The sequence below is a fragment of the Centropristis striata genome, chromosome 9 (assembly GCF_030273125.1).
Source record: "Centropristis striata isolate RG_2023a ecotype Rhode Island chromosome 9, C.striata_1.0, whole genome shotgun sequence".
In the NCBI taxonomy this organism is placed as follows: Eukaryota; Metazoa; Chordata; class Actinopteri; order Perciformes; family Serranidae; genus Centropristis; species Centropristis striata.
This window is the reverse complement of record NC_081525.1, coordinates 7311992-7333886: the sequence shown is the minus strand read 5'-3', so window position 1 is coordinate 7333886 and position 21895 is coordinate 7311992. Positions and strand designations below refer to the sequence as shown.

Here is a 21895-nt window from a genome sequence, read left to right as displayed (position 1 = left end):
TCAAAATATCAAAAGTAAAACACTCAGATTGTAATTTATATCTTCACACTGTTTAAATAATCGTCATTTTTTGTCAAAATAGCTTTTTTTTTTTTGCCTAAATCATCTCCTCATGGCACCGGCCACCTATGGTAAAATCACCTACATCCTCAGTTGATCAGATCATGATTTTACCCCTTTAAGATAATGGCCTATGTCAAGTGTGTGACTTAAGCGGATTTATTATGCCTAAGTCAAAATAAAAGGTGACTTTAGGCAATTTTTTTGAACATGCCTTTGTGACTTAAGCAAGATATGGTAACACTTTATTTTGAAGGTGTCTACATAAGAGTGACATGAGCGTGTCATAAACATGACATGGGATGTGTCATGAACATTAATGACACTTTGAAGTAACATTAATGCTCATGATACTTGTCATGTCATGTTTCTGACGGGCTTGTGTGACTCTCATGTAGACACCTTCAAAATAAAGTGTTACCATATCTTGCTTAAGTCACAAAGGCATGTTCAAAAAATTGCATAAGTCATTTATTTCTCTTAAGTTACATAATTTACACACAGTACTATGCTAATAGCCATCCTTTGTTACATCCTTTTTGAGTGAAATTATCAATAAATGTAATATGTTACACTTTTGGTTAATTTTTTTGTGTTTCCTGCAAAAAATGAGTTAGGCGATTATTTCAACAGGGTGACGATATTCGAAATATATTACTGCATAAGTATTTTTGATTATTTTATGTAAGCAGCATTTTACTGTTGTCAACTTTGGTTTAATTTATAAAACTGCAGATTTATTTTAAATGTATCATGTTTTTTCACGTTAAAACTCGACGTGAAAAGTAACTAAAGCTGGCAGATAAATGTAGTTGAGTAAAAAGTACAATAGTATAAAGCTGCATAAATGGAAATACTTAAGTAAAGTACAAGTGTGGTCTGTATTTTTTAACCTTTGTCCAAGTATGACATGCCTTTACTGTTTATGACATGTCAAGTGTTGTAAAACTTGTAAAACTAGCAATTTCCTCAGATGTTAAAACCTTGATTACAGTGGCAACAAAGACTTTCAGCAAGTGGTGGAAAAAATACTCTTAACTCTTTGATGAATTGATTATCAAAATAGTTACTCCTCCATCCAACACACAGATCTGTAGCTTTCTATATGCAAGACCTCCATTTAACGCAAAAAAAAAAAAATGATGCACTGTACAAAGCGAGCCAGTTCACAGGACACTTTATGAAAATCCATTCAACACTCGGCATCGTGGATCAGGAATATTTTTCTCAGCATTGTATTTTAGCAACTAGATGTTTACTTCACCCACAACCGTGATCATTCTTTAATTTTCCATGTTTTGTGGTTCATTTGGCCAAATCTTAAATAATTTATTTTAATTAAATACATTCACATATTTTACTTCTATTCCTCCATTCTATACTCCACATTTCATGCACATAATAACTCAATCATGACCAGTAAGGCATTATTATACAAGTTGTTTCTTGTACTGACTGATGCATCAGACTATAAAGTTTGATTAATGTCTGATGTTTCCCTCTCGACATGACTTGACATAAGACCAGTGTTTCCTTCTGGATATAAGCCCCCGGGTTAACATGACCATCAATAAATGTAACTGAAATACACAACATGGTCTCACAGGAATCCGTGAAATAGCCACAGATTTGCTTAACTCAAAATCCGTGGAATAGGCACGGAATCACTCAAATTTCCGTGAAACTGACAGAGATTTCGCTACAATGCAAGTTAATGACAGTCATATCCCGTGGCTATTCCAACATACAAAGTGATTATGTACATTCACTGAGTGAATATTTAGAAAATAAAAGATATATTTCTCGCTAGAAATGTGATCAAAATCCATTTTTATGCAGAAACTAAGTCAAAATATAGATTTTTTTCACTAAAAATGAGAAAACTGTCCGCCATGTTTTTTGTTCTGACCGCCGGAACCTTGAAGGTCACGTGACTTGAAACAAACCAATAAGAAAAAATAGCATTAACTTGCATTGTAGCGAAATCCATGTCAGTTTCATGGAAATTTGAGTGATTCCGTGGCTATTCCACGGATTCCTGTGAGACCAGGTTCAAATACAAGTACCATGCCTCTAAATTGTGAATAGGATATCCACAACTATGGGAATAATCAAATTTGGGCTGCTTGCATTAGAGGTCGGAATCTTTAGGCAACTCACAATTCAGTTTTGATCCAGAGGGCCACAACACGATTATAAAACACTATTGATGCAGCAATAGTTTGGATTTCTAAACATTCTTCTCTGGTTGGCAGCAAAAACAACTGGCTGTGGTCTCTCCTACTAATTGAAAAACATAATAAAAACAGAATGTAATGACTTGCATGTCCTTTGTGACCTACATTTAAATTCAATACAGCACAAAATATGTATTACTGAAACTGGGAAACTTTTCTTTTTGAAAATACAAATTCATTCATGAGTTTGCGTTTTACACAGCCTCCCACCATTTTTGGAATCGGGGTTAGAAATGAGAAATATGGTTTTTCAAGTTTGTTGTGTTAGTTGTTATAATAATTAAATCAGACACAATTTTAACGCCATTTGGTTTCTGTCCTGATCCTTTTTCCTTTCAACTTCATAGAAGCGAAAATGCTTCCATATGCTAGCTATAAAGCCAGGTTAGTCTGCATCCATCCTCACCAAAACTCAAGAAGTAGCCTCATTTATGATGCAAACACAATGCACATGTTTACAACTGTTACGGTTTGTCTTCCACTTGGTTCAGCTGTAAGGAAAGTACAGCATGGTCTTACAAAAATTGCTACAGGTGATAATAATGTTGAGAATAGTGTTTTAAATTCTGATTATTGACATTTCTGGATTGAGACATATTTTTCAAGAGAAAATTGCATTTCCCCCCTCACCCATAACCTACATTACTACCTAAATCTGAACAGATTGGAATATTGGTGAGCATGTGAAAGAAGCCATTCTCTCAAAAGAATTAAATCGTCATTATCGTATAATTTACTTGTCAGTGTCACTGTTAACTTTAAGCCAATATTTCCAACAAATCCCTCTGGTCAAAGACATGAAAGAGAGGAAATAAGAACTGAACTTGTTTCAGGGAAAATAAAAGGGAGACAATGAAATAAAAAAAAGTGACAAGTCCTGCTTTGTCTTTGTGTTCCACGGTGAGCCATAAAGTCAGTTTGTTGTTCGGCTTGAATTAAGTCCACTGAGTAGTTATTTAAGGCAAACAGCAGCTGTTACTTCCTAGATCCTGCTGCTGACTTCCTGCCGAGCTCCCTGGCTCTTTCGGTGGCAGATTCCACAGCGCTCATGGTCGACGCCCTCACGCCGCCCTGTTCCAGCGTGTGAAGCCCGTAGATGGTTGTTCCACCCGGGGTGCAGACCTCGGAGCGGAGCTGAGCCGGATGCTTCCCGGACTCACGTAACAATCTCCCAGCACCCTATAATGGATCGAATAGAGCTACAGAATTATTTTGTAGCAATATTGTTCATATACAGCACAGATAATGTTGATGAACATAGTGGATCCTCCATTTGCACTACTATGTATATATTTATATATATATGTATGTATATATGTGTATATATGTGTGTATGTATGTATATATATAGACTACCGGTCAAAAGTTTTAGAACACCCCAATTTTTCCATTTTTTTATTGAAATTCAAGCAGTTCAAGTCAAATGAACAGCTTGAAAGGGTACAAAGGTAAGTGGTGAACTGCCAGAGGTAAATAAAAAAAGGTAAGTTTAACCAAAACTGAAAGATAACGTACATTTCAGAATTATACAAGAAGGCCTTTTTCAGGGAACAAGAAATGGGTTAACAACTTAACTCTATGGAGTCTCTGGCTATTTTGTCCATTTTTGAATTCTTTTCATGTCTTTGTAAGTCATTTTGTGTCTTTTTTTGGTCATTTTGTGTCTTTTTTTAGTAATTTTGTGTCTTTTGGTGTCTTTTTTTGTCATTTTGTGTCTTTTTTTAGTCCTTTAGTCCAACATAAAATGTGATTTTGAATCTTTTTTTTTACTTTCAAAAGACTATCATGCTCAATAAAGAATTTTAAATGTTGCAAATGTGCATTAATTTCAGAGTACACTGAGACATTAAACTGCATAATTTTCAATTAAATTCTGGAAAAGTTGGTGTGTTCAAAAACTTTTGACCAGTAGTGTATGTGTGTATATTTATGTATGTATATGTATATATATATATATACTTGCACTAATGTACAGTTAGATCTGCATTTATTTATTTTTATTTATTTATTATATAATCTATACCTATATATACTGCATTTTTATACAATTCATTCCTGTATATATTGCAATATGATTCACAATTACTGCTTAATGCACTTCTGGTTAGATGCTATCTGCATTTCGTTGCTTTGTACTTGTGACATGTGCAATGAAAATAAAGTTGAATCTAATCTAATCTAAAAAATTGCTCATGCTGCAGTGAAACAAAAGTACACACACAGTAAAACTTACCAGAACGGTTTGGGATGCGATGCTGTGTGCCAGAGCACTGGGCATTCCCATTTTAACGGCTCCCTCTGCCAGCGCTTCAGCAAACAGATACACCTGCAGGGAGGGATCACACCGAAATGCTTCAATCACAAAGTGCATTAGAAAAAAACACATACATTTATTAAGTGTCGGATCATAAAGTTGTAACATTTCATAGTATTTTAGATATTCAAGTGTGTTTTCTGACCTTCCTTTAATTTCCTTCTTAAATTCTGAGACTTTAAGAGCCTTCAAAGTGTGAGGATTTAGTGTCATCTAGTGGTGATGTCACAAACTGAATAACTGAATAAAATGCAAAGGGCCCTCTGTAGCGCTGGTGTTGGTTTCTGTTCTGCTCTACTGTAAAAACAGAAGTGTAACCTGGTGTACTTCATGAAAAAGGACCCACTTCCTATTTCCTATGTAGATATGAAGGGCTCAATCTAAGCTACAGTAAGCATTACATGAATAACACCATCATTACTCAATATTACATTAATTTGTCTACATGCGTGAATTCAGTTGCTGAACAGGGCATTTTCAAGAAACAGAGCCAGACGCCTTTTTCTTTCCAAGCTGCATTGATACCCTGAGGTGATATAATGCTTTGTGTAAAGCATTTGTATATGATTTTTTTAATCCACTTCCATGTTGTAGTAAAATTAGTTAAAACCAGTATGAACCTGGAAGGTATATAGAAATTTAGAACACAACAGCATGTTTTAGGAAACATTAGCAGACTTACAGCTTTCATTAGTCAATGGTATCAATCAAAAGTAACTTCTTTGTTTTGAACAAGACCCATTACAATAGTCTGCAGGCATTTACACAGACTTCATTTATTAACGCACAATCTAAGGACACTCACAAAAGCAACTCCGCTCCCGCTCAGTCCACAGTGGATGTCGATCCAGGCCTCAGGTCCCTCCTCCACCAAACCACAGCGGTGCAACAGGGAGCGCAGCAGAGCTCCATCCTCCTGTTTGGCATGCGTACCCCGTGCAAACAGGAGAGCCCCTTCCTGAACCAAACACGGGAGATTTGGCATCAGCCGAATGGCGACCGTGTTCTCTGGCAGGAGCTTGGGATAAGAAAGAGAGAAAAAAAAAGAATATTATTCACGTTTAGATCGGCAAAAAAAATTAAATTTACACAGGGGCATGTAGAACCTGATAATGTAATAAATTCCCGATAATGTAATAACCCTGATAATGTAATAAAAATCTGCACTTGAGTCCATTGAAAATGTAATAAAACCTGATAATGTAATAACTTCCCGATAATGTAATAAAGTGCATTTCCCAATAATGTAATACACTTTTTACCAATGCTGTAATAATGTATAGCATTAATGGGAGGTTATTACATTATCAGGTTAGCCTTCATTTCCCAAGTCCTGATAATGTAATAATTCCCCAATATTGTAATAATTTAACAGCAGACCACCCATTACTTGAGTTCAAGTGGTGATACTGTGTATCAACTCTAGCTCAAGAGCTCTAGCGCCACCAACAGGTCAAAGTTCAATGTTTATTAACTTTTGACCCGTTCATCCGTTTTTCACAAACGAGGTATCCATGACGACACACGAATGCATTCAACAGCTTCTTGGAATCTAAAGGTGCTTGGTGTTATACTTTCTTACATTATTGGTAAAAAGTGTATTACATTATTGGGAAATGCACTTTATTACATTATCAGGAATTTATTACATTATCAGGTTCTACAGGGCACTCACCTCTTCCAGTGTGGCCAGAGTTACTCCTGCTGCAACAGACACAATGATGTGTCGGTCAGTGACGTGCAGTGAGATCTCATTGAGAACTGCTGGAATCAGGTGAGGTTTGACAGCTACAAAAACCACATCTGACCCACAGACCACCTCTACGTTGGAGTGAGTGACAGAAATCCCGAGCTCCTGAAAGCCAATGAAAGGGAAGTTACTGACCCACAGAATCAGTCCATGCCGGGTAAAGAAAATGATGAATGAAAGATGAATAATACAAAAAAGTAAAACATGCAGAACAAGCAAAATGTTACAGAGAGAGGTGGGTGTAAGGTTACATCATTTGTGCATCACATTCTGAATTTAACATTAAAAATTGTCAAATTTGAGTCAAGTACTTGTAACAGTAAGAACTGATGTTACAGGTTGTTTATGCTACTCCAAAGCTTTACCATCAGGCTGCTGCCAACGGCTGGGTGGCATGGCCAAAATCTTCTATTGCAAATTAGGTCATATCAGATCAGATTAGATTTATTGTCCCCAAGGGGTAATTCATTTTCACATCACTGCACATTCAACAGATAACACAGACGCTCAACATTAACATCACATGACATAGAAACATTACATGGCAAATAAACACTCATCGCGCTCTTTTGTTTAGAGCAGCTATGGCTGCAGGGATCTGGCTTTTTCCAAGGCGAGCCCTTTTACACCTTAATGTTCTGTACCTCCGACCGGAAGCCAGTGGGGTGAGGTCCTGGTTGAGTGGATGTGTAATGTCCTGTTCGAAAGTGGTTGCAATGTGTGAGATGGTCCTGTTATTCAGTTCTGTGAGACTGGGTGTTGGGAGTCCGATTATTTTGGCAGCAATGCAATTGCAATAAAGCATGTTTTCTAGTAATTCAATAAATTAGTTTTGTTTACGATTTGCATAAAGCGCCAATGAAATGACCCTTACCCTAACCCAATCCTTGTACAGGACTGTACCATGAAGTTACTACATTATGTGAACACATTAAAAAACATGACATGTGGTAATTTAATAATTTTTCTTCTACAATTTTATCAGAGTGTTTTTGTTCATTTTCGGTTGTGTATGTGTATATTTGACTGTTTACATGTACTTATATGTATAAAAAATAAGAAAAGGATAATTGTATTCCTGTAATTGGAAATCTCTTATTGTATTTTTCAATAAAAATATTTTGAAAAAAAACAAAAAAAACATGACATCTGCAGAGCTATATGAGAACAGAACAAGGTCAGCTTCACAATGTATTAGATTACAGGACAACCATCCATTCACAATGGAACCTGATCGGACAAAGTAACCATGATCCGAACCACAACTGCTCACTGTCCTGCTGAGAACTGACAGAAAACTAAAGAAGGGATAAAAAAAAAAAAGTACCTGAAAGCGTCCCAGGTTCCTGGACGATGGTGCGCTCACTTTGACGTTTACCGGAAGAACATTTCCTTTAACAGAACCACACAAGAGACTGTTAACTCCTTTATTTTTAAACATCTCTGCTCTGTTTCAACGACTCTCTTGTGACTCACCAGACAAGATGCCCTTTGCGATGCCAAAGGCCATGTTCCCTGCACCAATAAAACCAATTTTCAGCTGCGAGTCCATCTCAGGGTCCATTTTGATCTAAAGCAGAGAAGAAAAACTGATTTGAGTGGAAACATCAACAACATGCTAGAACATGGTTTAACAGTGACAGTAGAGGTGTGAATCACAGGACAAGCTACGACACAATACTATCATGACACAATATCACATATATGCACCACAATACTCTGGCATATGAAAATACTGCAAAACAATTAAAACTTCAATGATCAGTCCATTAACTGATAAATTGATGGAGAGAAAATTACACGGCAACTATTCTGTTCCAGTAATTATGTAGGTTTTTTTTTTCCAGAAAAGCTACCATAGCATAAAGAAGACACCACCAGATTCACAGATCAGAGTTTTAAAAAAAAACTTTTAAAAATGTATATAAATTCGTTTCTGAAACCTGCAGAATCTTTACATGTAAAACATTAATTAAAACTTGATAGTGTTTGTGAGAATCAACGCAGTATCACAAAACAAAATATCCAGATACCCAAGTGTATCAGTATTTTTCTCACCTATAATTGTTTGGTAAAAACAACTTTAGTTGCAGCCCGGAAGAAAATCAGTCAACAATGATCAAAAAATATTTTCCACTCAATCAAACAGCATGGCATTAAAACAGTATCTTTTCTTTAAAATCATGAATCGGTTATATATTATTATTCGTATTTAAAGGTTTTAAACACAAAATATCCCTAAATTTGAAAGGCACGGCTGTCTTATTGTAACTGACATAACAAATAAAGTTTAATAGTAAGTTTTAAAACAGCAGTGCCTGAATCATTACCCATATGCTTACAACATTTACTTAATTAAACACAGTATTGTTAGTCAGCAGTGCTGTGTTGTATCACCTCCAGTTAAATGTCTAGGTGCCAATACATAAACACCAAATAGCAACAGATTCAATTAGATTGTCAACTAACATGCACACAAAAAAAACTTGATTACTGCGAGAAATCAGGTTACAGCAAGCAATCAACTGATAATATGTAAAATCCCAGTTGACATTCGGACAGTAATCACATCCTCCCTTCATAACTGCTGCCACTGCAAAGTCTCACCCTCCTGGGTCTCTTTGTCATGCAACTGTATCTCTAACCCAGATAAGAGTTTACACCAAAAAAGATGGTTACTGCAGCAGAAAGTCCGCCTGTAAATCAGATTTCTGCCTTGATCTTTTGACCTGATGATGTAACCATGTACAGTACAGGCCAAAAGTTTGGACACACCTTCTCATTCAATGCGTTTCCTTTATTTTCATGACTATTGACATTGTAAATTCATCAAAACTATTAATGAACACATGTGGAATTATGTACTTAACAAAAAAGTGTGAAATAACTTAAAACATGTCTTATATTCTAGTAAGCAAAGGGTGGTTACTTTGAGGAATCTAAAATACAAGACATGTTTTCAGTTATTTCACACTTTTTTTGTTAAGTACATAATTCCATATGTGTTCATTCATAGTTTTGATGCCTTCAGTGAGAATCAACAATGTAAATAGTCATGAAAATAAAGAAAAACGCATTGAATGAGATGGGTGTGTCCAAACTTTTGGCCTGTACTGTATATGAACTACTTTGATAGTGGGCCGAAATCATTTTATGCTTTTTAAAGCTATGCAAACATTTGTTCTCATTCATTCATTATCCTTAACCGCTTATCCGCACTCGGGTCACGGGCTGACTTTGGGCCAGACTATTGCTGTGCTGACACATAGAGACAGACAATCACACTCTCACCAATTAAACCTAGGTGCATGTTTTTGGACTGTGGGAGGAAGCTGGAGGACCCAGAGAGAACCCACCCCGACACGGGGAGAACACGCAAACTCCACACAGAAGAGCCACAGGCTGCAGTCAAACTGACGACCTAACCACTACACCACCATGTAGACCACATTTGTTCTCACTCTTCTTTAATTAAATATCTCACTTTTCAACTGTTTGTTGTGAAGAGGTCACTCTGGGCTCTGAGAACTTGTGACGGGCATTTTTCAACCTTTTCTATAATTTGAACACCTAAAAGAAAATAATTGAGTGATTGAAACAATATCGCAACAAATGCCACATTCCTTTAGCAATGGAAAGAATAGATTGGCTTAATGCTGTGGGTGATATGTTCATTTCGAACAGGGAGGATGGTCCTGGTTCGTTCACTATAAGGGAAGGACTCAAGACAAAGTCACAATTAAAAATCTAAATTTTCAGCACCACGGACAGCACTGTGGGTTTTTTAATACACAGCAGTTAGTCTACTGCTATGCCAGTCATGGCCAAGGCCGCTCATGAATGATTCAGGCAGATCAGATTACACTAACATATTCTATAAACAACCCCTCTGCCCCTGCACTAGCTCTGCTACTAGGTGATGGAGAAGTGGATTGCAGGTGAACAATGTGGATGCATTTTAGTCATTTTGCTGACAAAGAGTAAGGCACTGCCCCTCAAATCACCTGTGCTCAATGCAGTTTAATAGCACAGTCCTGCAACAAATCCAATATTCATGAACATCATAATTAATCATTTAAATGGTGTTCACTCAACTTTGTGGTCATTTTGGAGTCCGGTGAAGTTGAGTAGGTTATATTCAAGCTTTTGGAATGCCACTTCTTTTAAATGTTTTCTTGTACAAAGACCTGTGAAATGACCTCTCCTAAAATGCATGTGTGTGGTATCTGGAAGGGATATGTGATGATTGGCAATATAACAATATATATCATCAAAACAGTTTTAAAATGTCTATCGTGTATATTTTTCTTTATATTTTCTATTAAAATGTAGAAGAAAAAGAAAGTGGCCAACTGTGTTACATCAATATTCAAGTCATTTGGACAACACATTTAACCTGATCCTAGCACAGTTTTGCTAGCAGAGAGTATGAAGTATACAAAAATAGATTTTACCATAAACATGTAGTTATTTAATATAAACTATTTGTTGAATAATCATAAAACATACTATATTGTGATATGTATTGTTATCAAGATATGAAGTGACCAATATCAGGATTAGGATTTTGGCCATAATCACCCAGCACTATGTGAAGAGCTACACTTCAGCTGTTTCGTGTGAATTTTCCTCGTACAAAACCACAGTGTGTTGACTGACAAATAAAGCATATTTTATTATATGTTGTTCATAATAGCAAAAATAAAATTGAACATCCTCACGCGCTTCCAAAATGCCCATCAAGGTGAATTAACAGCTGTCTAAAACATCAGAACAGTCACGATAGTAGGAATATTTGCAGGACTATCGTATTTGACTGCATCAGTTTTAGTTAGCTATAGGTTCACCGAGTATATCATAACAACTAGGGATGCACGATATTGGATTTTTTGCTGATATCCGCTATGCCGATTTTTTACAATTTATTTAGCCGATTACCGATACCGATATTTTTTCCCCGCACAACTAATACCCACAATCAGGGCAAATTTGGCCAATTTCCAAATTGACATAATAAGTAAACATAACCTGTGTTCACTGGGAACATGTTAAAAGTGCAACTGTACAGCAATTCAACCCAAATTGAATAAAACTACATGTACCTTACAGACTGCTGCTCAATGTGACGACTCAGTCTGCACTGTGCAAACAAAATCACAAAAAGTACAAAAAAATATAAAACAGCTTGAGTCCCTAATCAGAACATAATTAAATAGGTGGGCTCAGACTTCACTGCACAATTCTATGAGCTACAAACAAGGTGCAACAGAGAGGTGATGTGCACCCCATTATTTAATCAGTGTATTAAATCGGCGTGTTGGCCGATGTCCGATAGTTCATTTTCAAGCCAATATCGGCCGATACCGATATCGTGCCGATAATATCGTGCATCCCTAATAACAACAACCCAGAGACATGTTCACAATAAGCACACAGTTGGGTAATGAATGCATGCGTGGAAGAGATGAAATCACGTTTATGATCTAATGACAAGACTACATCGCATCCACGGTATCACCCCTACAATCAAACCCAGGTTCTGGGCGGTATTGTCCGGGCAGGGCTGCGGCCAGTGCAGCATGGATGCCTCTCCATCCGAGTCTTCTGTCCCTTCATCATTCCTGTCAGAGTGGACCCCGGCTCCGACCAGCGGGTGTCTGGACTCCATGATAGCTACCATTGTCTTCTCATACCGCCACCAACCTTGTATCTTGGTGGGTGCTGGGGAGTCGGGCTCTCTCTTGCACTTGTAGTACGCACTTTTGAGAAGTTTCCAGCGAAACTTTAACTGGTCCACAGATCTGTGGTAGCCGGCCGCTGTCATCCTGCGGTGCGCCACCTTGAACAGTTTGTTATTCCTCACTTTCCTACCGTCTAAGCACTTCTTCATGTCCAGCTCCTTGAGGATTTCGAGAAATAACTCCGTCTCCTTCACGTCCCAATTCTGCTTTTTAATACCGGAGTCGTCCATTGTTGTGGTACCTGGCTAACGTTAGCCCAGTGGCTATAGATTAGGTTAGAATATCCACACGGCTAGGTTGCTATTTCGGAGCTAGCATGTCTACAGAGGCTTAAAGCTTAGCAATATTTAGCCTAAAAGTAGTGAAAACCGTGTCGATAAAATGTTAAAATCCTTCCTTAAAAACAGCAGAAAAACAGCCCTGCTGTCGCTGCATCTAGCTAGGGACCGCTAGAAAATAATCCAGCACAGATTAGATTAGAAATACAATGCACGTGTTGCTTGTTGACTGGACAACCATAAAATAACACGGAGTGACATAAACAAGATGTCAGGCGATGTTCGGAGTAACACCGGCTAAAGTCGGTGGTAGGATATTTATTCACCTGATGTTTTTCAGATTTGCAGATGTCCAACGCTTGGAAAAGCTCAAAGTGTAGGTTAATTTTAACTGTCTGTCAGGTCGGAAACACACCGGAGCAGCCGCAACCAACCACAACTGATTCCATCCAGTTCAACTATCAATGCGTTTGTTTTCTACCTCTGCATTGCTGCGCCAGGTGGGCGGCGCCTTCAGTTTCCTCCGCTTCACATTCCACACATTATTCCGCACACTAGACATCCCGTTCCGCACGGTGTTTAAATCAAACACACCTCCATGTCCGTCCTCTAAAAAATGCGAGTATTTCCATTGGCTGTGTATTCGTCCTATAGGGCGGACAGGGGGTGAACAAAAAAAATTAGTTGTCATTTCAATCAGCTGTGTGAGGGAAACAGCTCCAACAAGGACCTGCAAGATCAAACAGGTACATGGTTTAAAAAACATTTATCCGTGCATTTAACCCGGCTTGCATTGAGTGGCAAGGTAATTCATTTTCAATTATTTATTTTATTTATATTTTAATTTATATGGTTTTAAACAGTTGCACCGAGTGTTTTGAATGTGCTGAAATCGTTTAAATGTGTTTCCCTTGTTTCTTATTCTGCACACTGCAGAAGGCATGTGTGATGGGCTTCTCTGTGTTAAACAGACATGAACATAAGTTATAAATTGCGTCCTGGTAGATTTTAATCTGTTAAAAGAAAGTATCGTGTTTTTTCTTTTTAGTAAAGGAAAAGGTAGAAATGATTGTTTTGTGCGTAAATAATCCCTCAGTGGTCTGTGTTGGAGCGCTGGTGCTGCAGCGGAGACATGCCTGGGCAAGCCTCTCTCTGGTCTGCATTCAAACATGTATAAATTAATGCACGTTTTAACATTAATCGTGCTTATGCTCATTTGTTTCTATTGCACTGTTTTTAAAAGATCCCATGCATTCATATAATGTTGTATTTATATTTTCAAACTAGATTTCAAACATATTGGCTCTCACGTTGTCGCCATCTAGCGACAGACTTACAATTTGACATTTTGAGGACATGACACTTCTATTGGGAATTTTAGGAAGAAAAACGAATATTGGTATTTCAGATAATAATTGCCAACAAGATGGAGCATCTTGCATACACCGTGGAGGGAATTGTCCTGTAGAAATGTATATCATATCTTTGTTTGCACCCAAAGTGGAAGTAGGCAGTAGACTGCAGGTGTCATGTTGTGACGTGTCAAGGATGCGATTAAGAGGCGCTTTGATACGAAAATACAATAAAAATATTATTGCATACTTTTAAAAAAAATAAATTTTGCAATATGCTGAGTATTGCAATAACAAACACTGGATAATATTGTGATTTATTACCATTCCCAGCTGCATAATATATCCCCAAAGGGAAAACTTGATCTCATAAGGTAAAGTTTTCTGTCTTTTCTTCTCATTTCAATCATTTTTATTGCAGCAAAATCAGATTATCAAGCAGACAGACCGTTGGACACTGTCAAAAACCTGTCATAAATGTTGCAGTGACCTTTGTCTTGAATTTAAATAAAACCTCTCAAATCAGAACCCTCTAGTGGACTTCAAAGAAATTAATTTGCTCCAAAAAGTTGAATTTGTTTTTTGCAGTAGGCATATTAATAATTTAAGTTACTATTAGTAGCAAGTTAAAAAATAAAAATAAGGGAAAGGGGAATTGGGGAAAATGGCTTCCCAACACCCAAACAGATGCAAGTTATTGTTGAATAAATCTTCTTAATTCATAATTTATGCACATCTTGAGAATACAAGACGCAGAATTTTAGAAAGCTGGGGAAATTAATATTGTAACACAAGACATCTAAACTGAGCTACTGAGGGGTTTTTTTTTTTGTAATTTAATTTTGCATATCTCTTGCCAATGAATATTTGTATATTTCTGTTCCAGACATGGCTCCTCTCCTGGTCCACCAGCTGTACTTCCTGCTGACGGGCCTGCTGGCCTGTCAGTGTCCTGCAGTCAGTGGGCTGTTTGAGTGGCTGAAGGCGCCATCAGAAGCTCCAGCAGCAGCAGCAGCAACACCTCGTCCACCTGCAGCGGAGGACCCGGCACTTCTCGCCAAAGACGCTCAGTTTGAGATGACTACTGTAGATGAGAAATTTTTGGCCGAGGCGAAACATCTGGAGCTCAGCCCGTTAGACAGCTGTCACTACAAGGTAAACGTTTAAATCTCAGTCTTTGGCTCTGAATCCACTTTGTCACTTTTACACAAACGGTCAAGTTATGTTTGTGATGGATATTTAGTGATACTTTGTGATCATTTTTAATTATATGTACAGTACAGGCCAAAAGTTTGGACACACACCTTCTCATTCAATGCATTTTCTTTATTTTTATGACTATTTACATTGTAGATTCTCACTGAAGGCATCAAAACTATGAATGAACACATATGGAATTATGTACTTAACAAAAAAAGTGTGAAATAACTGAAAACATGTCTTTTAGTAGTACATGTCATTAGTACATGTCTTTTTCATGTATTTTAGATTCCTCAAAGTAACCACCCTTTGCTTACTAGAATATAAGACATGTTTTCAGTTATTTCACACTTTTTTATTAAGTACATAATTCCACATGTGTTCATTAATAGTTTTGATGAATTTACAATGTCAATAGTCATGAAAATAAAGGAAACGCATTGAATGAGAAGGTGTGTCCAAACTTTTGGCCTATACTGTATGTTTGCAACTAACAAATGTTTTTTAATCATTGCAAAATCTCATTATGTCCTGGATTAATCAACTAGTCTAAAACATAGATATTTTATAGACTAGTCTACTAGACTAAGATTTTCCCTGTTGGGAACTAATTTTTTCCGATTTATTACAAATGCCCCATCTCGCAATGTTCATAGAAGTGAAACATAATTTGTGTATATGACCTGTGATTCAGATCAACTTCAAAATTTAGTGGGTTCTTTCCTGGCACATGCTGCACCCTGCCAAGTTTCATGAAAAAAATGGGCCAGTAGTCTTTCTGTAGTCCTGCTAACAAACACAAAAAATGAACTGAACACAATACTTCCTTTGTGAAGGTATTTACAGACCAGAAATGTTGAGAAACGCAAACAAAAACTTTTATCAGGTAAAGCACAGCTCACAACTTAGTTTGCCATAGCAGGGTCACAGTAGCACTGATTCAGTACAGTACACACATTGATTTGTCTTTAGATCTGAATAAAGCGATGTGCTTCATTGTAGGTGGTCGCCCGGTTGAGGGCGAGCTGTGAAAAACTCCCAGAGGAGCAGCTTGCGAAGCTCGGAGTCTTACTGTTTAACTGCCAGGCAGAGACGGAGGGACGCCGGACCTACCCATGTACAGAGGAAATGGTAAAATACAAAGTTGTGATTTTATTTCATCATCAAAATATTGTTTTTTCGTGTTCGTGGATCTATTTTTCCCCCCTCATTTTGATGTTTCAGACTATTAAAGAGTGTACAGCTGACATGGATTCAGACACGTGGAATGCTTACCACATAGTGAGCAACAGAGCACGCTCCGTTTGCTACTCGACTCGCCAGCTGCTGTTCAGACGCAGAGCAGAGCACACTGTCAACGCACTCATCTCCACAGCAACAAGCCAGCTAGATGCAATGAAGGACCTTAAGGTAGGTCTCAGTTCTCTGCTCCTTTTTAAAAAAAATTTTTATCTTCATATCCCGAGGATGCATGTTGATGTTTGATCGTGGTGTTTTATCACAGGAGGGCCAGCTGGAGCTGAAGGAGCTGACTACAGCCTCTCTTAATAAGGTGCTGGACGGTCACAGTGCTCTACAGTCCCAACAGGAGAAACTGTATGAGGGCCAGGGACACATGGAGACCTCACTGAGGGACAACCTGGAGCGTCTGGGCCAGGAAAAAGCCCTCATCGCTTCCGGACAGGAGCTGGTAGCTCAGCTCATTCAGGGCATCACAAAGAGAATGGGTGAGAACTTTTATGCATTTCACACTGAGAAATATTTAGCATTTGGTGTATTTGCCACAGAATAAGAGCTTGAGCTTGCATTTGTGCTTTTCAGTCTTAGAATTTTAAAACACACAAATAGCACAATGCCATCCATCCATTTTCATCCACTTATCTGGGGCCGGGTTGCAGGGGCAGCAGGCTAAGCAAGGTATTCCAGGCGTCCCTCTCCCCAGCCACATCCAGCTCCTCGTGGGGGACCCTGAGGTGCTCCCAGGCCAGGAGAAAGATATAATCCCTCCATCGTGTTCTGGGTCTTCCCCGGGGCCTCCTACTAGTTGGACGTGCCCGGAACACCTCTAACGCGAAGCGCCCGGGAGGATCCTGACCAGATGCCCAAACCACCTCAGCTGGCTCCCTTCGACGTCCCATCTCACTTTGGTCATATAGGGACCGGATAGCTCATAGCAACCCCATATGACACAGTCATAAGCCTTCTCTAAGTTCACAAATCACATGTAGACTGGGCTGAGCAAACTCCCGGATGAGTATCCCCACACCCATCTGGCGCATCTCACCCTGGGCAACTCCGGAAAAGGAGAAAGTCCAGCATCTCTTCAGGAGTTTAGTTCCAGAGCCCACGCTATGCATGGAGGTGAGCCTAACTATTTGTAGCCGGTAACGCTCCACCTCCCGCACAAGCTCGGGCTCCTTCTCCCAGAGCCAGCCATGGAAGCCAGGGGTCAGCACGCCCAGGTACCCGCCTTTGCCTGCTGCCCGACTCACTCTGCAGCCGACCCTTATTAAGCCTTACTCTGTGGGTGGTGGGCCCACAGGTCAGTGGGTCAACATGTTTTCTTCGGGCTGAGCCCCTTCGGGGCACCAGACATTCACCTTGATGCTCCCCTCCTGGTTCTGGCTACAGGAGTGGGGCCCCAGATTACCCATGCCGGGCGAGGTACACTGATCTCTATAGTCCCGCTTCATAAGGGTCTTTGAATCGCTCTTAGTCTGGCCCCTCCCCTGGGACCACTATGCCTTGGGAGACCCTACCAGGAGCTATTGCTCCCGACAACACAGCTCCCATGGTCACTGGAGCACACAAACCCTTTCACCGCGTTGAGGTTGCGATTCTTGGAGGAGCATAATGGACTCTGCTAGTTAATACTTCTTATTGCAGATGCATGAAACATTTATCTTCACAGAAAATTAGGATTTTTTATAGGAATTAATTACTCTTTCCAACAGTTTTGGACAACAGCTTTAATGATGAGGTTTACAAATATTCAACAAGTTGGACAAAATATTTTTAAACTCAATTAATGAGTTGGTACAGTAACACTGACAAGAAAACAGGATTCACGAAAATAGTCTTTCGTGCCAGAAAGACACAATTACCAGTTAAAGAACAACATTACACCTACAGAGAATACAAAATATTTTTTGATCTAATAAACATAAATAGCCCAGAATGGAAGGCCATTCTAACCATAACATATGTTTTAAGTTCTTATAAGAAACTTTCTCAAATTAATCTTTTAAGAAAGTTTGTCATTATTTTGAGATACTAAGTCACTATTTCGATAGTTTCTCATCACTTTTAGGATTTGTCTCCTCACAATGTTTTTTTTTCTTATACTGGTGGTAATGGGCTTTTATATATTCTTCCTGTTGTTATTGGAGAAAAACACTGTCACTGTTCTGGTATGAAATTATATGTATTTATGGCCTGCTGCCGGTCTCTCTGTCCCCTGCAGAGAATGTGAGTGAGCGTCTGCAGATCCAGGGCTCGGAGGTTCAGGACAGCCACAAGGCCATTGTTAAAGACCTGGCAGATGTCAGACACCAAGCTCAGGACATCCACCATAAGATTGGTGATGAAAACAGAAACCTTTATATAAAGACATCACCCATTTTTTAAAAACTTGACACTCAAACGAGTGCTGTGTTTTTTTCCTGCTACTCCCCTGTGTCTGATCAGACCACAGTATGTGGGAATTCCTGCAGTACCAGGACCAGACCTCTCAGTATTACACCGACCTGATGAACAAGCTGGAGCGCATGAACAGCACGCTGGGAGCCACGCTGCACTACCTGGACAACATGCAGAGCCGCATCGAGGACCGGCTGCACATGATCCAGGGATACCTGGGCTGGGCAGGTGAGACCTTACAACAGTTGGTCGCCCATCATCTTTCCTGCTACAAAACAATAAAAATATCATTCTTTTTTTCCATCTGACATCTGTGATGAACAATGATTAAATAAACATTGAGCTGAAGTTATTAGTCGATCAACAACAAATATGTCCAACTGTCTGTTGATGGCCAATTGTTCCCTTTTGTTTTTGACATTTAATTGACCAAAACTTAAAATGAATTAAGAAATATGAGAAAATAATAAGCAAATTGACTGATTGTGAAAATAATCACCCTGAATCATGCCTTGACCAAATCAAAAGAGCACAATCAAAAATCAGGATTTTAGAATAAAGATTGAGTTCAAGAAAACAATTGGAATGTTATGAATAGAAACATGTTTAGACTTTTAGTATAATAATAATCAACATAGTACAGATCTAATAAAACCCTAAATCTAATAAAACTGACTGATCTGGTGCAAAAAGCCTGATTCCAAAGACGTTTGGCCATTGTCTAAAATGTAAATGAAACATAATACGATAATTTGCTTTGAATTATTTGCATTTTGGGTTTATGTTTTACTTTCAGGAATTGGGGCTGTAAAAGCCACTTTTACTAATTGTGCCAATAAATCTTGAAAATGTGTTGATATAAGAAGTGTTTTTCTGTCCTAAAACCACTTAAATGGAGATTTTAATTATTTTATTTCCCTTGTTTTTGTGATTACAGGTCTGAGCCTGACAGCCATGTGGACATGCATTGCACACACAGGCTACTTCGTCCTGTGTGCGGTTCTGCTGACGTTCCTGCGTTGTCCTGGCTTCAGTCGAGCCGTGCTGCTGCTTGCTGTGCCCCTGAATGCAGTGGCAGAAGTCAACCAGCAGCCGGCGCTGGACCTCCCCGGCCTCAGCCTGCTGCTCCTCCTTCTCTCTCTGGGTACAAACTCTGCTTTTAAGAAAAATCCAGTGTCTCAATATTCTCGTTCATTGTCACAATGTTGTTTTCCATATCTGCAGGTCACTGGTTTGTGAGTAAGTTGTGGGCGTGTTTCCACATGACAGGAAAGCCAGCGGCCCCCCTGCCACTGGCCCCATGTGACATTGTGGAGCCGCTGAAGCAGCCAGTTTCATCCTGTCACTCATATCCATCGTCCTCTACACCAGAGAAGTGAGTCTGCAGAGTGCAGTACAAACAGTCAATGCTGCAGTTAATGATGATTCAGTCGTTTTGTTTAATTGTTAAATGATGTGTATAATTTAAATGTATTTATTTATCCGAATTGTTGTTGCGGCTTTATTGCAGACACCTGAATCGGCTTTTCTTCTTTTTTTTATTATTGCTATTTTAGCATTAGCTGTACCCTAAGTTATGCAGTTTGATTTAAAGCTCCTAAGCAGTTTCCATCATTAAAACAAACACATTTCAACAATTGTGCAGCATTGTGGCAGAGATGTGCTTACTTTACTTTAGTTGCTCTATTTGATTTAGTGTGTTTCATTGTTTTCTTCCTCAGAGATGAAACTGACGCCTTCATGGAGCGAGACGACCTGCTGAATCAGGACAGCTTCTTATCAGGTTTGAAATGTATACTGTAAAAATATTTTTACAAATGATTTCTTTATTATTTTATTAAATAGAAAAGTGACACCCCATTAAATTCAGTTACCTATTTATGTCTTTGTCTGCAGGTAACTTGGGCATATCATTAGTGTCTCCTGCTCACAGGAAGCCACCGCCAGAGTCCAGGTTTGTGCCGATTATCGGCACACCGAGTCACTCCACGCCCAGGCTTCTACCACGGCCGGTTCTTTCTGCGGTGAGCAAATCAAGTGCAGGTCATATGACCGATGACTAAAGATCTCTTTGAACTTTGTGAATTACTAAAAGGAGCAAACCCATGTGTCTTTCTGAAGGCTCTGATTGATGACATCCCCCCAAGGAACCTGGGAGGTGTTTTTGATGCAGTGAACGACTCGCGCGATTTTGCAAACGACTCACGGAGTGCGAGCCCCACCCCGTCAGTTTACAGCAACAGGTCAGGGTTTCAACATGAAAACTCAAGTCTGTCATTAGTGCCTGTGCCCCAAAAACTACTGTGAAGTCCTTGGAGGAAAAATCTGTCATTATTCTCTACTTACATTGAGCTAAATTTCATTTTTAACCCAAATTCAGTCCTGATTATCACTGCCAAATATTCAGTCATTGTTTGTTTACATAATGCCACTGTTGTTAAGAAAAAAACATTTTTGTATATTAAATGATAGGGGCCTGTTGCTCAATAATTCTTTATTATTTTTTTTGCAGTGTCAGATTTACAAAAGGAAAAACCACTACTCAAAATGATTCGTGTTATTGCATATTTTTTTAAGCTAAAACTTTGAGGCACAAGAGTTAGGCATGTTTTGATTAGGTTTTTTCCATCTTTTGCCGATTCTTTCTTACAATATAATGATCTCTGTCATCTCTCCTGCTGCAGCTCTCTGTCTGGCCGCCTGCTGTGCAACGGTATCACAAAAACAGGGAAGGCCTGTAAGAAGAGAGCCGTGCTGGGCCAGGAGTTCTGCAGAGTCCACGAAGGAGGACAAACCTCCTATGTTACTAAATGAGCTCTACACTTTTTAAAACTACAGATGTTTTAACTATATTTTTATCGTCATGTTTTAACTGTTTATATTCATGTTGATGCATTATCTCTTTACCTATGAATTTGTCTGTATGTGAATTCTTACACAGCCTTTTTTCGTTGCTAGAGGGCCTTCTCTTCAAAAAAACTGTTACCAACTGTTACTTTGTCTTTCTGCTGTTTTTTTTAAGTTAATAAATTATTTCTTTACCTATGAGTACATCTGTGTGCATACTGAAACAGAAGTAGTAGTCCCAATTTGATTTATATTCCTGTAAAATAAAATGTGCAACAATTCTCAAAATGATCAGAAATCTCAGCCTGTAGCAAACACCTTAAAGATTTAGGCAAGACACTTAAGACATATTAGAGGTATAAAACATTTATTTTGCTCAGTGCCAATATGCTGAGTAAAAAAACATCTAAGCCAACTGTTAAATGACACGTACCACAACCATTCTGTTAAATAAAGTAAAGGTGACACTTCGTATGA

General features: G+C 38.7%; 2 protein-coding genes across 4 annotated transcripts; one reads left to right on the top strand and one right to left on the bottom strand.

Moving 5' to 3' along the window:
- Positions 1-3015: 3015 nt before the first annotated feature.
- On the bottom strand, positions 3016-12829 carry pycr3 (pyrroline-5-carboxylate reductase 3). Of its 3 annotated transcripts, none has more exons than XM_059340703.1 (7): positions 12707-12829; positions 7838-7931; positions 7689-7753; positions 6287-6466; positions 5417-5629; positions 4531-4623; positions 3016-3476 (listed from the first exon to the last, which is right to left on the bottom strand). In XM_059340703.1, the coding sequence occupies exons 2-7, from the start codon at positions 7923-7925 to the stop codon at positions 3273-3275; spliced, it is 843 nt and encodes a 280-aa protein (XP_059196686.1). In that variant the 5' UTR covers positions 7926-7931; positions 12707-12829; the 3' UTR covers positions 3016-3272. The 3 variants fall into 3 exon arrangements, with proteins under 3 accessions (XP_059196686.1, XP_059196685.1, XP_059196687.1); XM_059340702.1 differs by lacking the exon at positions 12707-12829 and adding an exon at positions 11886-12698; XM_059340704.1 differs by lacking the exon at positions 12707-12829 and adding an exon at positions 8420-9085.
- Positions 12830-14618: 1789 nt separating this feature from the next.
- Positions 14619-21619, top strand: bmb (brambleberry). The gene is made up of 12 exons (XM_059340699.1): positions 14619-14887; positions 15935-16063; positions 16157-16342; positions 16437-16659; positions 18396-18512; positions 18620-18799; positions 19509-19715; positions 19796-19946; positions 20293-20354; positions 20468-20595; positions 20693-20814; positions 21256-21619. Exons 1-12 carry the CDS (start codon positions 14621-14623, stop codon positions 21383-21385), a joined length of 1902 nt encoding a protein of 633 aa, XP_059196682.1. The 5' UTR covers positions 14619-14620; the 3' UTR covers positions 21386-21619.
- The last annotated feature ends 276 nt before the right edge of the window (positions 21620-21895 follow it).

Coding starts and splice junctions, on each gene's coding strand:
- bmb (XM_059340699.1), top strand. CDS start 14,621: ATGGCTCCTCTCCTGGTCCACCAGCTGTACTTCCTGCTGACGGGCCTG. Junction 18,800..19,508: donor GGGATACCTGGGCTGGGCAG/GTGAGACCTTAC, acceptor TTGTGATTACAG/GTCTGAGCCTGACAGCCATG. Junction 20,596..20,692: donor CACGGCCGGTTCTTTCTGCG/GTGAGCAAATCA, acceptor GTCTTTCTGAAG/GCTCTGATTGATGACATCCC.
- pycr3 (XM_059340702.1), bottom strand. CDS start 12,332: ATGGACGACTCCGGTATTAAAAAGCAGAATTGGGACGTGAAGGAGACG. Junction 7,932..11,885: donor CCCAGAACCTGGGTTTGATT/GTAGGGGTGATA, acceptor TCTCTGCTTTAG/ATCAAAATGGACCCTGAGAT. Junction 4,624..5,416: donor GCGGGAGCGGAGTTGCTTTT/GTGAGTGTCCTT, acceptor CCCTCCCTGCAG/GTGTATCTGTTTGCTGAAGC.